Source organism: Cnephaeus nilssonii (genome assembly GCF_951640355.1).
Source record: "Cnephaeus nilssonii genome assembly, chromosome: 15".
Classification (NCBI taxonomy): Eukaryota; Metazoa; Chordata; class Mammalia; order Chiroptera; family Vespertilionidae; genus Cnephaeus; species Cnephaeus nilssonii.
In genome coordinates this window covers 12,278,476-12,292,120 of record NC_137086.1, presented here as the reverse complement: position 1 = coordinate 12,292,120, position 13,645 = coordinate 12,278,476, and the positions used below count along the sequence as shown (strand labels likewise).

At 39.6% G+C, this 13,645-nt stretch overlaps 1 protein-coding gene across 2 annotated transcripts in view; it reads left to right on the top strand.

Annotated features, from left to right (window-relative positions):
- The window catches only part of RBKS (ribokinase), a 73,869-nt gene that overhangs the window by 22,743 nt on the left and 37,481 nt on the right, over positions 1-13,645 (top strand). For both annotated transcript variants that reach the window (XM_079792680.1, XM_079792679.1), the window contains exons 3-5: positions 7,729-7,792; positions 8,915-8,977; positions 12,508-12,672. In XM_079792680.1, the coding sequence (XP_079648806.1) occupies positions 7,729-7,792; positions 8,915-8,977; positions 12,508-12,672 (292 nt within the window). The remainder of the gene's footprint in view (positions 1-7,728; positions 7,793-8,914; positions 8,978-12,507; positions 12,673-13,645) is intronic.

Genomic DNA, 13,645 nt, shown 5'->3' with positions numbered 1-13,645 from the left:
GATAAAAATTCCAAGTAGAACCCAAAATCATTAAATTACTCAAGATAAAATTGAACAGATGGAACAAAAGAAAAACAGAAATTTTTGTATGGATTTCTTAGCAACATTAACTTACCTATTACTGCCTGGCAAAAAAAAATAAAATTCAAACTTTAATGAAGTAAGACTGATGGCATGTGCAAAACATCTTACATTGAGCTAAGGAGAAATACTTGTCAAGATACTGTGGCAAGGACTATTAAGCAGGCGTCCATCAATATGTGTACAGTGAAATGTGTAAAATGAAAGACCAAGTAGCTAAAAGTTGTATAGTTGGTATTTAACTGAGTCATGGGCCAAGGCGACAGTCCAAAGGGTAATTGAAGATACTTTGAGATTAAAATGCAGGAAAATGAAAGTCCTCTTGGCAGGGCAAAGAACCTGCTAGGACACCCTTCCTAGGGCTTCACCTGATTGAAGTGTTTCCTCCTCCTCCCTTCCATGGAAGCCAAACGTTAGAGAGGAGGAAGATATCTCTCAACATCAAAACCTGGCAGCTCAGGAGGCCCAAGGTAAAATAAAGAGCTAAAGATGCAGTGGCCCAGCATGAGCCCAGAGACCCTGCTTCCTGTGCAGGTGGAAGGAAGCCACAAGCAGGCATGGACCCACGCGGCCCAGATCGGAAGTCAGCAAGCAAGGACCTTCAAGAAATGACCTGGTTTTGCTTCCTTCAAATGTGAGACTCGACTCCCTAATACAAGTAGCGTTTTCCATTCAGAATGGCCAGGAATGAAGTTCTGTGACAGAGGCATTACGTTAGAGCAGCGCTACCTACTCACAGACTGCAGACTGTCACTTGACTGGACAGTACAGATATTGAGCATAAACATAAATATTTAGAGCAGTTTGATGGAGTAACTTTATAGCTGGTGAGTAGAATATAAATAATATAATATAAATTAGGCCTTGTATTTTGTATGACTTTGTTTCATTTCATTGTTATTATATTTTGCAAAATTATTAGTCTGCATAGATTGAAAATGAGAAAACAAACTGAGGCTTCACCAGTCAGCATGGAAAGCAGTGTATTTGAGTACCCCTCATCTTAATCAAAAATTACCTTCTATGTTAACCTTTTGCACTCGGATGTCGAGTGTGACTCGACACGGTTAGCATTAGAATAAAGGAATCGAGAAAAAAGCAAGCAAGTGCAAAGGGTTAAGATTACAGTGAGACAATCAACTAATCATGCATTGAGATTTTAATTTTCAAAGATCAAAAATTAGGCACCAGCCTTTCCAGGTAACATACAATGAAGTTCAATCTGTCCTTTCCTAACATCCATTGAAAGACGACTGGCTAACGCTAGTTGGCTACATTGATTGGGACCCTTACCAAATAAATAAAATATGCCTCATTTTAAAAGAATGGAAGTAATCATTGGACTATCACAAACCCACTCCCACGCTCAGATAAGCAGGCCTGATAATGGTGATGTTAATGTTAACTTTGTATATTAAAGGCCATTATTAAGGTAAACAGCATTTATCTGGGATTTAAACAACCAGCAAGCTTAAAAAACTGGAATTTTATGTATTTTTCTTTCATCTTTTATGATAAAGCCACAAATGGCAAGTTAAAAGTTAATATGAGGGATTTACTTTTAAAGCAACTGCTGCGTTTTGTTTCACGGCAGCAAATTCAGCTTAATCTTCTAAACCTGCTGCTCATTTTGACCCTCAGCCACTGAAAGTCACAAAATGTCTTGAATCATAGCCTAGTTTCAGTATTGGTTATATTTCCCCATATTCTAACTTTGAAAATCAGTAACCTGTTGTAATATATGTGATAACATTTTTAGCATAATATTTAATTTCATATAACCTCAGGTAAGAAATCTTGGTCCTCTGTGTTTTGACATCAATTATACTAGTATGTTGATGGGTGGAATTACTCCATGTTTTCCGCCATTCAAGGATTCCAAAACAGCCCATTCCTCCCCCATTTTGAAATACAGGTGTTCATTATGATACTGAAGTCCCCCTCCTCAGTGGTAGGCCATTGTTCTGGACCAGTGGTCAGCAAACTCATTAGTCAACAGAGCCAAATATCAACAGTACAACGATTGAAATTTCTTTTGAGAGCCACATTTTTTAAACTTAAACTTCTTCTAACGCCACTTCTTCAAAATAGACTCGCCCAGGCCATGGTATTTTGTGGAAAAGCCACACTCAAGCAGCCAAAAAGCCGCATGTGGCTCGCGAGCCGCAGTTTGCCGACCACGGTTCTGGACCATGGAAGCCACTGACTGGGTCTCCCTCGATGCAAAGAGAGCCTTCCCCATGGAGAGAGTGAAGGAAGCACCTCAGTACCCTTAGCTGGAGGAATGCTGCTGATAAACTCAGCCCTTGCATTTTCCATGGTCCTAATCCACATCTCTCTACAGCGGCATTGTCCGATACAGTATCACTACCCACACGTGGCTATTTAGATTTAAGTGTAATTAAAGTAAAATTAAAAGTCGAGTTCCTCAATCACACTGCTCCATTGAAGTGTCTGCATTGCACAGCACGGATCCAGAACATTCCATCATTGCAGGAAGTTCCATTCAACGGAGCAACTCTGACATTCCTCGTTGACCTGAGCCTGGGATTGCCTTAAGAGCATCTGGGGTTCTGCAAGTGGCCTTAGTCTCAGTGTGAGGGGTTGTCCATCGTTGCTGATGACCTGGACTCTTTCACCTGGAGTAGGTGCTCACAGACCACCTCAGACTCTGAAGCTCCCCAGAATCCTTCTGCCCAGGAGTGCTTGCTGCACTGCTGCAGCTGAACATAGTGGACGGAGGGCCTTCACACGGGCTATTAGGAGCAGCTCCTTGGAGAAAACCTCTCTGCGGCCACAACCAGAACAGTTCGGGTGCTAAACAGTCGTGTCCCTTTCTGAATGATAAATGGCCCCAGGAAAACAAACGGACAGGCATCCAAGATGATCAGATAGTCACAGAATACCTTTAATGCACAGGCTTAAGGACGGATAAATGTATGCTCAGCTAGGGTCTCCAATAAGCTTCTAAGGAAGACTAGACTTTAAGGAAGAATATTTAGGCAAACAATATAAAATGCTATTCAATTAAATGCTTTATTATATAGCATCCATGAAGAAGGCTATAGGAATACTGGAAATAAGAGCAACAAGGGGTAAATAGGAAAGATGGGCCTTAAGCTGATGCTTGAAAAAACAAGTGAGGTTTGATGAAGTGGAGGAGAGAGGAAAGGACTAAGTTCTCAGAAGTGAAGGCAAGGATATAGACGTGAATAGATTGTATCCACATAATGTTTTAACACAGTCAGATGATCATGTCAACTTAATAGCGCCTCTACTGAACACTCTGAAAAACATAAACCCAACTGGATTTGCCAAATATGAGCTTTAGAAGGATAGAGGCGGAAGAAGCCTGGGCCACGTCAAAATGAGAGTAGTCAGCAAACACAAGGCAAGGAAATCTCTCGGGCTTCACCATACCTTGATCCCAATGTTGGACCCTGATGGGCTCCTCGCCCCCAGCAGATTCTGCAGGTCACACTTCTCCGGGCTCCCACTTAGGGGATTTACCAACCTAGTACCAGGCAGGACTGTGCTCTCTTCACTTCTTTGGTGCACTCAAGCTTTTACAGACACCTCCCACTTTAATCCTGCAATCAGCGGTCCAATCCTCGATGGTAATCACCTGGGGAGCGTGCCCGTCCCACCTGCAGAGGCCTGAGTGAATTGGTCTGGGATATACTAGTAACCTGAGCATCGGGATGTTTACAAGCTTCTCAGGAGATACTGATGAGCAGCTAAGGCTGAGAATTATTGGTTTCCTTCCTGCCAGAGATAACTCACACCAACCAGTCCCACCCTACAGCCTGGCTCAGATGGAACAATTTGCCACAAAACGTAGTAAAGAATTTTAATTAGCTTGGTAACAGCAGAACTGAAATTAGATTCCAGGTTTCCTGACTTCCATATGCACCATTCTGCCTCACGGCCAAGATACTTCAAGTTTTCATATCAACTTGATAGCCAACGTGTGACCAGAAAAACAGGGAAGCCTCCAAAGATACCCATGAAGGTCCCTTTATAATAGTCCTTATTCTGTCAAAGTTCTTTCATTCGTATCATTCACTGTGCTTTTCAAGACACTTGCTCTCGCTCTCAATGGCAGACTGTGAACGACACCCTTGTTTGGGTTCTGCTCCTCTGACTCTGGTTATCAATTTCCAGTTACTGGGGAAGAGGCTTAAATTAGAGTCAGAAGCAAGCAAATGGGACTGGAAGGTATTTACTTCTCACAACCTTTTTAACAATAAGTCCGGAAAAATACATGAACGTGTGAGAGGTTTTGAGGGTGGGGAAACAGGGAAGGTGGCATTCTTTTAGTATAAATTGCAGGTGTCATCTGTGCAACTCTATAATGCAAAAGAAAAAGAGGATCCTTTTAAATAGGACTCAGATTCCCATTGCTTTTTGTCCACATTTTGACATGTAATTTAGATCTACTTAAAGCTTAACTATTATTCCCAAGGCAGAGATACCCTCCTAGTTGGCTATATTATTCTCAGGAAAATAGCAGGATACACTGAACAGCATTCATTGCACCAAACCATTAACTGAGATGTTATGTTTTTATTAGAACAATATGAGTAATAAATACAGTCTCACTTTTAAAATTATTTAATGTACCCACATGCTTGCTTCCATGACCAAATGCTCTCCTGTTTGAAAAAAGCCACAGGAAGAACTGAAGCATCAGGGAGAACAAGATGGACATGAAAGTAGTTTATAAGACTGAATCCAAGCAGCAGGAGTCCCTTCCCCCCAAGAGAAGCAGCAGGATGATGATGATGATGATGATGATGATGATGGTGATGGTGATGATGGCGGCACCAAGCCCAAAACTGGAATTTTATGTATTTTTCTTTCATCTTTTATAATAATCTTTTACAGCTTTAAACGTACTTTTATGCATATTATTTTACTTTATCTTCACAGCAAACTTGCTGTGGCTTTCCAGATAAGAACACTGAGCCTACAGAGAATTAACCCTTTGCACTCGCTTGCTTTTTTCTCGATTCCTTTATTCTACTCGGGATTTAATTTTTTAAATGCCCCAGATTTTACAAAGCGCGGCAGTAGAATAAAAAACTGGAGTTTCTTTTCATACAAACTTATTTATTTGGATTTTTTTATATTTCAAATTATTGATACATTCAAAGAGTAATTTTAATCTCGACATCCGAGTGCAAAAGGTTAAAGCGGCTCGCCCAAAACCACACAGCTAGCGTGAGGGGCTTCCATGGCACAAAGGAAATACTGTCTTCCCGTCCTTAGGCTTTTCATCACTTCTTTCACTTTGTAATGACCTAGGTGATGTAAAGTTAATGGAGCTTCAGTTGACTTCTCTTCATCCTCAGCAGTCTTGTTACTTTTCCATTATTTTTTAGTTACCAGATTTTTCTTTTTTGACAAGAAAATATCAAAGAAGGCAAAAACACAGTATTTTGTCCCATGTCTCACATAGACTTTATCCAACAGATTTGCCAGGAACTTACCATTAGAATAAAGCTGGGACCATAACCATCACCCAGGGATGTAGCCCATCAGACGGTGCCCTGAGCAGGAAGAAGAGAGGCAGCTGCTGCAGCCTCTAAAATACAACTACAGAAGCCTGCAAAATGCAGTTACCCGAGCATGAAATCCTTCCCAACTATGCCTCTGATGCTCATGCTGTTCCACCTGGTCTGTCTTACTTCCCTCCAATATTATCATTTCTTGAGGGCAAAGAAATAATTTCTCCTAACCCCTGCACTTGCTACTGTTTATATCATCACCACCATTTATTACCTGCCCTTGATAGTCACCTTCAACAGATTTTTCCCACAGAAAACTGATAGGAAAGGGAAGAGAAATGTCTTTGCTTTAGTTTGTATCCCCATATGCCTAGGGATGGCCTTTTCTTAGCCCCAGAACATTCTTATAATGATACTTTCCCAACTATATAATACCCTGATTGTCCATGGGAAAGAGTTAAAAAATGTAAAAAAAAAAAAAAAAAGATGACAGAACTTGGCTCAGCTCTCAAGAGTCCTGTGGTATGAATCTCTGACCTAGGAAACAGGATGCTTTGGCACTTACTTGTCAGGAAGGAAACTTTTGGTAGATGGCCCCTTCCACAGGGAACTCGCCCACAGCAACACTTGGTGGACACTCTCCATTATAAAGACAGAGGTTCTGCTAGGAAGAAGTGATTACACATTGTTTGAGTTTACTGCCTAATCAGCATTTGAGCCAGAAAAGGAGCACAAGGAAAGGTATTTTTTTCAGAATAAGGTATCAAAGTGGCATTTAAATCAGGGGTCAGCAAACATGATCCATGGGGGCAGATCTTGCCCACTACATATTTTTGTAAATAAAGTTTTATTGGAATACGGCCACAGCCATTTGTTGACATATTATCTTTGGCCACCAACTTTACAATGGCAGGGGTAAATTGTTGTATAAGAGGCAATAGAGCCCACAAAGTCTAAAATATTACCTATTTGAAAATAAATAATGAATAAATAAATAAATAAAATATTGCCTACTTAGTCCTTCACAGTAAAAAATAGTGGCTAATCCCTGATCTAGACGGTCCACATGCTCACCAGGAAATTTTATCGTCACTCATTGCAGATCTTGACTCAAGTAAATGTCTACGTTTCTTTCTGTTGCTATATCCAGAGAGGAACAATTTTCTGTGGGCAAGCAGAACACACCAGGAGGGGCTGAGACCTGGACAGAGACATAATCCATTGCTGTGGTGCTCACCTGCAGGACAGAAAAATAGAAGTATAGTTCAGGAATGATTCCAACTATATGACACTCTGGAAAAGATAAAACGATAGAGACAGTAAAAAAGGTCAGTGGTTGCCCGGGGCTAGGGGGTAGACAGTGGTGAACAGGCAGAGCAGAGAGGATTTTTAGGACAGTGAAGCCAGTCTGTATGCGAATATAATCACGGATACTTGTCTATACATTTGTCAAAACCCATAGAATGTACAACCCCAGAGGGAACCCCAATGTAAACTACGGGGTTTAGGGAGTTTGGTTGATGTGTCAACATAGGTTCATTGATTTTACAATTGTGCTCCCCTGATCACATTGCCTATGAGTGAACGAGGAATGCATGTCTAAAGGAAAAACTGAAGTATCATTACCAGAATGGATGCAAGGATGCAAAAACAAAGAAATTCCACTATACCAAGGTAGCCAGGGCTTTTTAAATTCCCTCCTATGCTCCAAGTCAGGGTCTGGGGAGAACATATGAAGATTCTAAGACACCAGGCAAGTCATCACAAAGATCCTGTCATTTATAGTGAAGTATGAACAACTGAGATTCTTCAAAAATACTGAGGATAGTTGATGGTGGACAGCTCTGTCTCAGTGGGAATTTCCACATGGTCAGATCAAAGTGAGAGTGAACCTATAGAACTGGTGAGCATCATTAAAAGGCTTCACATTTTAAGAAGGATATAAGTGGAACATTAGTATATAACAATTCTTTGGGCTGAAACCAAGTCTAGCAATGTACATTAAGAAGATTAATTAGTTAATGTTTATAAAGTACTGTGCAGATATGCCCTTTCAAAATGCTAAGTATTCTAAAAACTACATTGTAGCATTTTACTAAATGCAAAAGATCTAATGTTCATTATCTCTTTGGTGCAGGTTGGCAAAGATTCTTTTGGCAATGATTACATAGAAAACTTCAAACAGAATGATATTTCTACAGGTAAAATTTCATCTTTTTTAAGGTTGGTTTTTATAACTTTCTTCTGTGATCTGGTTACAAGAAAAGCTGAATATAGAAGAGAATTATTAGATCCTCCCCTGGTGGCCAGGGAATTTTTATGCATAGCTTTGCCTAGTCTTGCTTAAATAGCCTATGGTTAATTCTTTCATGTACATTCCTCCAAATGGGACTAAGACAACAGGTTACAAACCTTCAATCCATGGAAATGTTTCAAAAGCAGGTGACAAGAGAAAATAGGTGCTACATTCACAAAAGATATTTTAAGAAAAATCATTAAGTATCATAGCTGGAAATGATCTTAGAAACCATTGAGATCTGATACTATCTATAATAATAAAAGCATAATATGCTAATTAGACCAGACGTCCTTCCAGACATCCTTCTGGACAACCTTCCTGATAAAGCAGGGGCTGTGAGGGAAGCCTGGGTCTTGGGTGCCAGAGAGAAACCAGTGCAGGCAGCCAGGGAAAGGAAGGCCTACTCTTGCACGAATTTCGTGCATCAGGCCTCCAGTTATTTCATAAAAGAGAACACCGAAGGCCAGAGAGGTTATGAATTTGTCCAAGAGCACAGCTAGTTGGAGCTACAGCCAGGACCAGAATGCAGGTCTTTGGCCCCAGTTCCAGGCTCTTTGCTGCTGCCGAAGGCTGCCTGGTCAACATCACCATTTACATACCAGGCCATAATTCTTGATGAGATGCAAAGCTTATGAGAATGAAGAAAAACAAACAGGTTGATTTTATAGGTTTGACCTTTAGTCTTTCCCTCAAGTTTGTCATTTCTTTCACTGAAGAAATATGGTAGTGCAGGAAAATGCATATATATATATATACAACTATGAATAATTTGGGGGAATTGGAAGCGGGGGTGGTTTGTTGGATTGTTACTAATGTAAAAAAAAAGGTGCAACTAAGTATAAAGACTTGTATTTTCCTCATTGTATAGGTGATGAGTATAAATTAGCACTAATTACTTATTTCTTTTTTATCATTCCAGATGGTTAAAAACTTTTCTAAGGATTAGTGGTGCATTGAAATTGTTAAAATAAATTATCCAAGCCAGGCTGTGTATATGTGATTGTAGTTTTTTTTTTTCCTTTAGAATTTACATATCAAACTAAAGATGCTGCTACAGGAACTGCTTCTATAATTGTCAATAAAGAAGGTATGTGTTTTGCATATTGAAGTGTCGTTTCATAAAACAGTGCATTTCCTGAACTAGAACAGAAACATCAGTTTTTATCCTAATCTTATGGATCTCTTACCATACCCACCAGGCCTACAGCATGGTCTTTCCAGCCTAAGCATAAATGTTTCCCTTACCTATACATCCCAGGCTGCTCATTCGAATATAAAATTGTCCATCCAATACATATGAAGTATTATAGTTGCCTCAAAATAATCGTTATATCCTGTAACACCCCATTACCCTTCATGTGAAGTCAGAATTGATATTTGTCTCTAAAAGCAGTAAGTATTCATCTGTCATTTCAGTTACACCAGGTAAATAAATGTAAATAGATAGGTGCAAAAGAAAGTTGATGAATCATATTTATAGAATATTTACCGAGCAAATGGCAGCAACTAATTACTTCTAACATGTCGTTAGTGTTCAATTTCGTCTGCTCTTTAAACAGCAATCAAATCTCAAAAGTCTATATATACAACTGTGTCTGTCACAAGGCCTTGCAATAGTGAGACATTTGTCTTTGAAAAGAGTAACTTCCCTTTGCCCTCAAGTAAAGTTTTTAGGATTTCTGCCAACCATTTTTAGTATAAAAACACCACCTTACAATTTTAAAAATCAGAATTAATATTCAGAATGGCCACGCATTTTATGGGGCACCTACGACAGAACCTAGAGCATTATGGGCAGTCAGCGTGCATTGTGTTAGCTTAGGATTTGTCACAACATGTTTTTAACTAATACCGCAGTTTCACAAGATCATTCCTCACAGAAGACATGATATTTTTACCTTTAGTGATCCCAAAGTTGCAGTGTCCCGCTTAAAGACAGTCAATAAAAGTTTTCATTCTAACAATAGTCTGTTCATTACTTTAAGCTACCTCCTCAGTGATTACTGCTGCCAACAGCAGCTCATTCCCTGCCTTACACCTCTTTTTTGTGTTCTAGGGATCTCTTTGAGTTATGTGTCTTCCTTGTCTGGGTACAAAATACTGCATTTTTGTGCAAAGATATAATTTAATATTTTGTATCGAGTGCCTATTATGGCAGACTTCGTCTGTTTATAGTGTATGGTAATGCCCTTAAGAGTATAGGTGGTGCCCAGCTGGCATGGCATGGCATGGTTGAGCGTCAACCTAGGAACCAGGAGGTCACAGCTCAATTTCCGGTCAGGGCACAAGCCCGAGTCGCTGGCTTGATCCCCAGTTGGGGGCATGCAGCAGGCAGCTGATCAATGATTATCTCTCATCATTGATGTTTCGATCTCTCACTCCCTCTCCCTTCCTCTCTTAAATCAATAATAAAAATATTTTTTTAAAAAAAAGTATAGGTGGTAGTAGAAGAGCTAATCCAAATACTCAGAGCAGCTTCTTTAAGTGAGTGAGTAGCAAGGTCAAGCAGAGAATTCAGTTTTTACAAGTCAAAGTTGAGGCATGGATGAGCTAGCCACATGGCAGTGCCCACCATACAGCGGTGTCTTGGGCTTGTTGCTCATCAGCCACGGCCAGTCCAGAAATGCAGATTCAGGAGTCAGCAACACAGAAGCAGCAGCTGACTCTAGCAGAGGGTGAGGTCACTGAGGAGAAAGGGAAGGAGGTAAGCTGTCTTTCAGTGTGTGGGTACTTTGAATTTTTCCAGTACCGAGATTGGGTTTACGCTGAACCCATCCCCACTTTATTAAATCCTCCTTGTGGCCAACAAACACATCTGTGGTAAGATGATAGGCTAGCATGTGTTCTGTGTTCAGAGGTAATTTTAGGTCATGTCTATACAAGAGCAGCACGAGCAGCCTGCGGCACCAAAAAATGCTCCTGCAATTCATCCCACTAGATCAATGCTGTCCAATAGAAACACAATGTAAGCTACATACGCAATTTTAAGTTTTCCATTAGCCACATTTTAAAAAGTAAACAGAAGCAGGTAAAATTCATCCTAATATATTCCCTTAACCCAATATATCCAAAACATTATCCTTTCAACATGAAATCAAAAAGTTCTTAAAAATTAATGAGATATTTTACCTTTTCTTTGTACTCAGTCAGCCCTTGAAATCTTCTGTGTTGTACAATTAAAGCGAATCTCAATTTTAACTGTTGTACAATTAAAGCGAATCTCAATTTGAACTAATGCATTTCAAGCGCTCAGTAGCCACATGTGGCTTGTGCTTATGACTATCATATCGGGCAGCACAGCTCTTGAGAGTTCACCTAACAGATGAAATGGACCACCACACCTCCCGCCTTTAGGTGGGCTTGTAGAGAATGGGTCCGAGTGATGGGTATACAGGGTAGGGCAAAAGTCGGCTTAAAGCTGATCGTATGCAAAACAATACAATACCTAATAAATAATAATACAAGAATAAACTCTGTTTCACATACTGACAACTCTAACCCTACCTTTGCCCCGCCCTGTATAAGATTCCTTAGTCCTACTGCTATTTGATCTGGTACAGACTAGGCCAAATATCCTTCTCTCTACTTTAAGTTATTTAGTGCAATTTTTCATCTGTTAGATATTGTTGAATGTGGTTTGATTTACAAAATCACTTTCCAGAATACCATAGGGTCCACCTCAAACATTGCATACTTCAGAGCATTAGTATTTTTTTAATTTTATTTTATTGTTTAAATCAGGGGTCCTCAAAATTTTTAAACAGGGGACCAGTTCACTGTCCCTCAGACGGTTGGAGGGCCGGACTATAGTTTAAAAAAAACTATGAACAAATTCCTATGCACACTGCACATATCTTATTTTGAAGTAAAAAAGCAAAACAGCAAAAACACCTGCATGGGGCCCGTGGGCCGTAGTTTGAGGACACCTGGTTTAAAGTATTACAAATAGTAGCATTAGGCAAGTTTCTTCCTGTTCATACTCATCATTAGGACACTGTCTTTTAGGATTAAGAATCTTTTGTTGTTGTTGTTGTGTATCCTCACCAGAGGATATTTTTCCGTTGATTTTTAGAGAGTGGACGGGAGGGGAAGAGACACAGAGAGAGAAACATCGATGTGAGAGAGACACATCTATTGGTTGCCTCCCACACACGCCCTGACCAGGGCTGGGGATCGAGCCTGCAACCGAGGTGCATGCCCTTGAACTGAGTCGAACCTGGGACCCTTTAGTCCTCGGCCGATACTCTATCTACTGAGCCAAACTGACTATGGCAGGATTAAGACTCTTTACCACATACATTGTACCAGCCATTTCCCATAAAAGAAAACTTGATGTATGTTATATATCATTTCTCAGCTAATAGTCTGTATATAAGAATATTGATAAAGGAAGTCATTTTTAGATTTTGCTCAAAATGATTAGAATATTAATCATGTTACATAAATATTGTAAAGTACATTAAGAATTTGAAAATTAACCTGAATGGCCTAGAAATGTTAAAATTAATACAACACATTTCATGTAATGACTTCGTAAGAGTTACTGTAACATTGCAGAATATCATGGCTTGGCTTTCCTTTGCTTTAACATAATAGTAATATAGAAATTCTTTACAGGCCAGAATATCATCGTGATAGTGGCTGGAGCAAATTTACTTTTGAATACTGAAGACCTGAGAGAAGCAGCCAATGCCATTAGCAGCGCCAAAGTAATGATCTGCCAGCTAGAAGTAACTCCGGCGATTTCTTTGGAAGCCCTAACAATGGCCCACAGCAGTGGAGGTAATTTTACCTGCTTGTCATTCTTTCTATAAAAGCTTTTATCTCTGTCTTAATTAAAGTTAACCTTTTAAGCAAAGCAATACTTTTCTGTAGTAAAATATTCTGTAGTAAAATTTTCCCATCTGTAAGATTCACTGTCTTCTAATTCTTGATAATGTTAGAAAACCTTACAAATAGGGTAAAAGTAACGTGAGTAACATTTCTGATATATCCCACAATATAAATCTTCAATCTAGTTAGCAGAAATAATACAGGTAGTAACCAGAATCTCTGAAGCAGCTCCCTGTCCAAGATACAGTCTAGGGAGTGGACCGATTCCCATTCTGAGAAGCAGAGGGTAAGCTGCATGTCATGTGTAACCACTGCCCAGGTACATTTTGATAAACTTCTCTAGGAATTAAAGGTTAGCTCTTCCTTCTTTTGTAAAACTGTACCATCTTTTCTATAAACAACAAAAGATTGTTTATATGTAATATGTGCTATGTTGTCAACATCCTTTAAGCAGCTCTTTTGTTCTGTTTGACCATTGATTTTGGAAATTTTTGAGAATGCAAAAGCAGGCAGAAATGAAACCCATCACCCAGCTTCAACAAATATCAACCCTTGGCTAATCTTGGTTCATCTGCTCTCCCTCCCAGACCTCCTCCCTCACCCCAGCAAGTAACAGACTTTTAGAAATCCAGATAGTTTCCTTCTGTTTGTTGCTTTTTTCTTATTGACCAGAGGGGAGAGCATCTTCTGAATGAGAAGCCCATTTCTGATCCTTGTGAGCCTTGTGGTCTTTGCAGAATTGTCTGATTTTGCTGAGCCTTGTCTATTAAGTGCATATAAAAATACTCCCCCCCAAAACAAAAAAAAAATACATAAATAAAAATATTCCCCTACAGAATTGTTCTAAAAATGGAATAAAAGTAGTAAGTTTCGGTAAATCTAAATTTTCTTCTCTCTTTCAATTAAAATTTGGACAATAGCC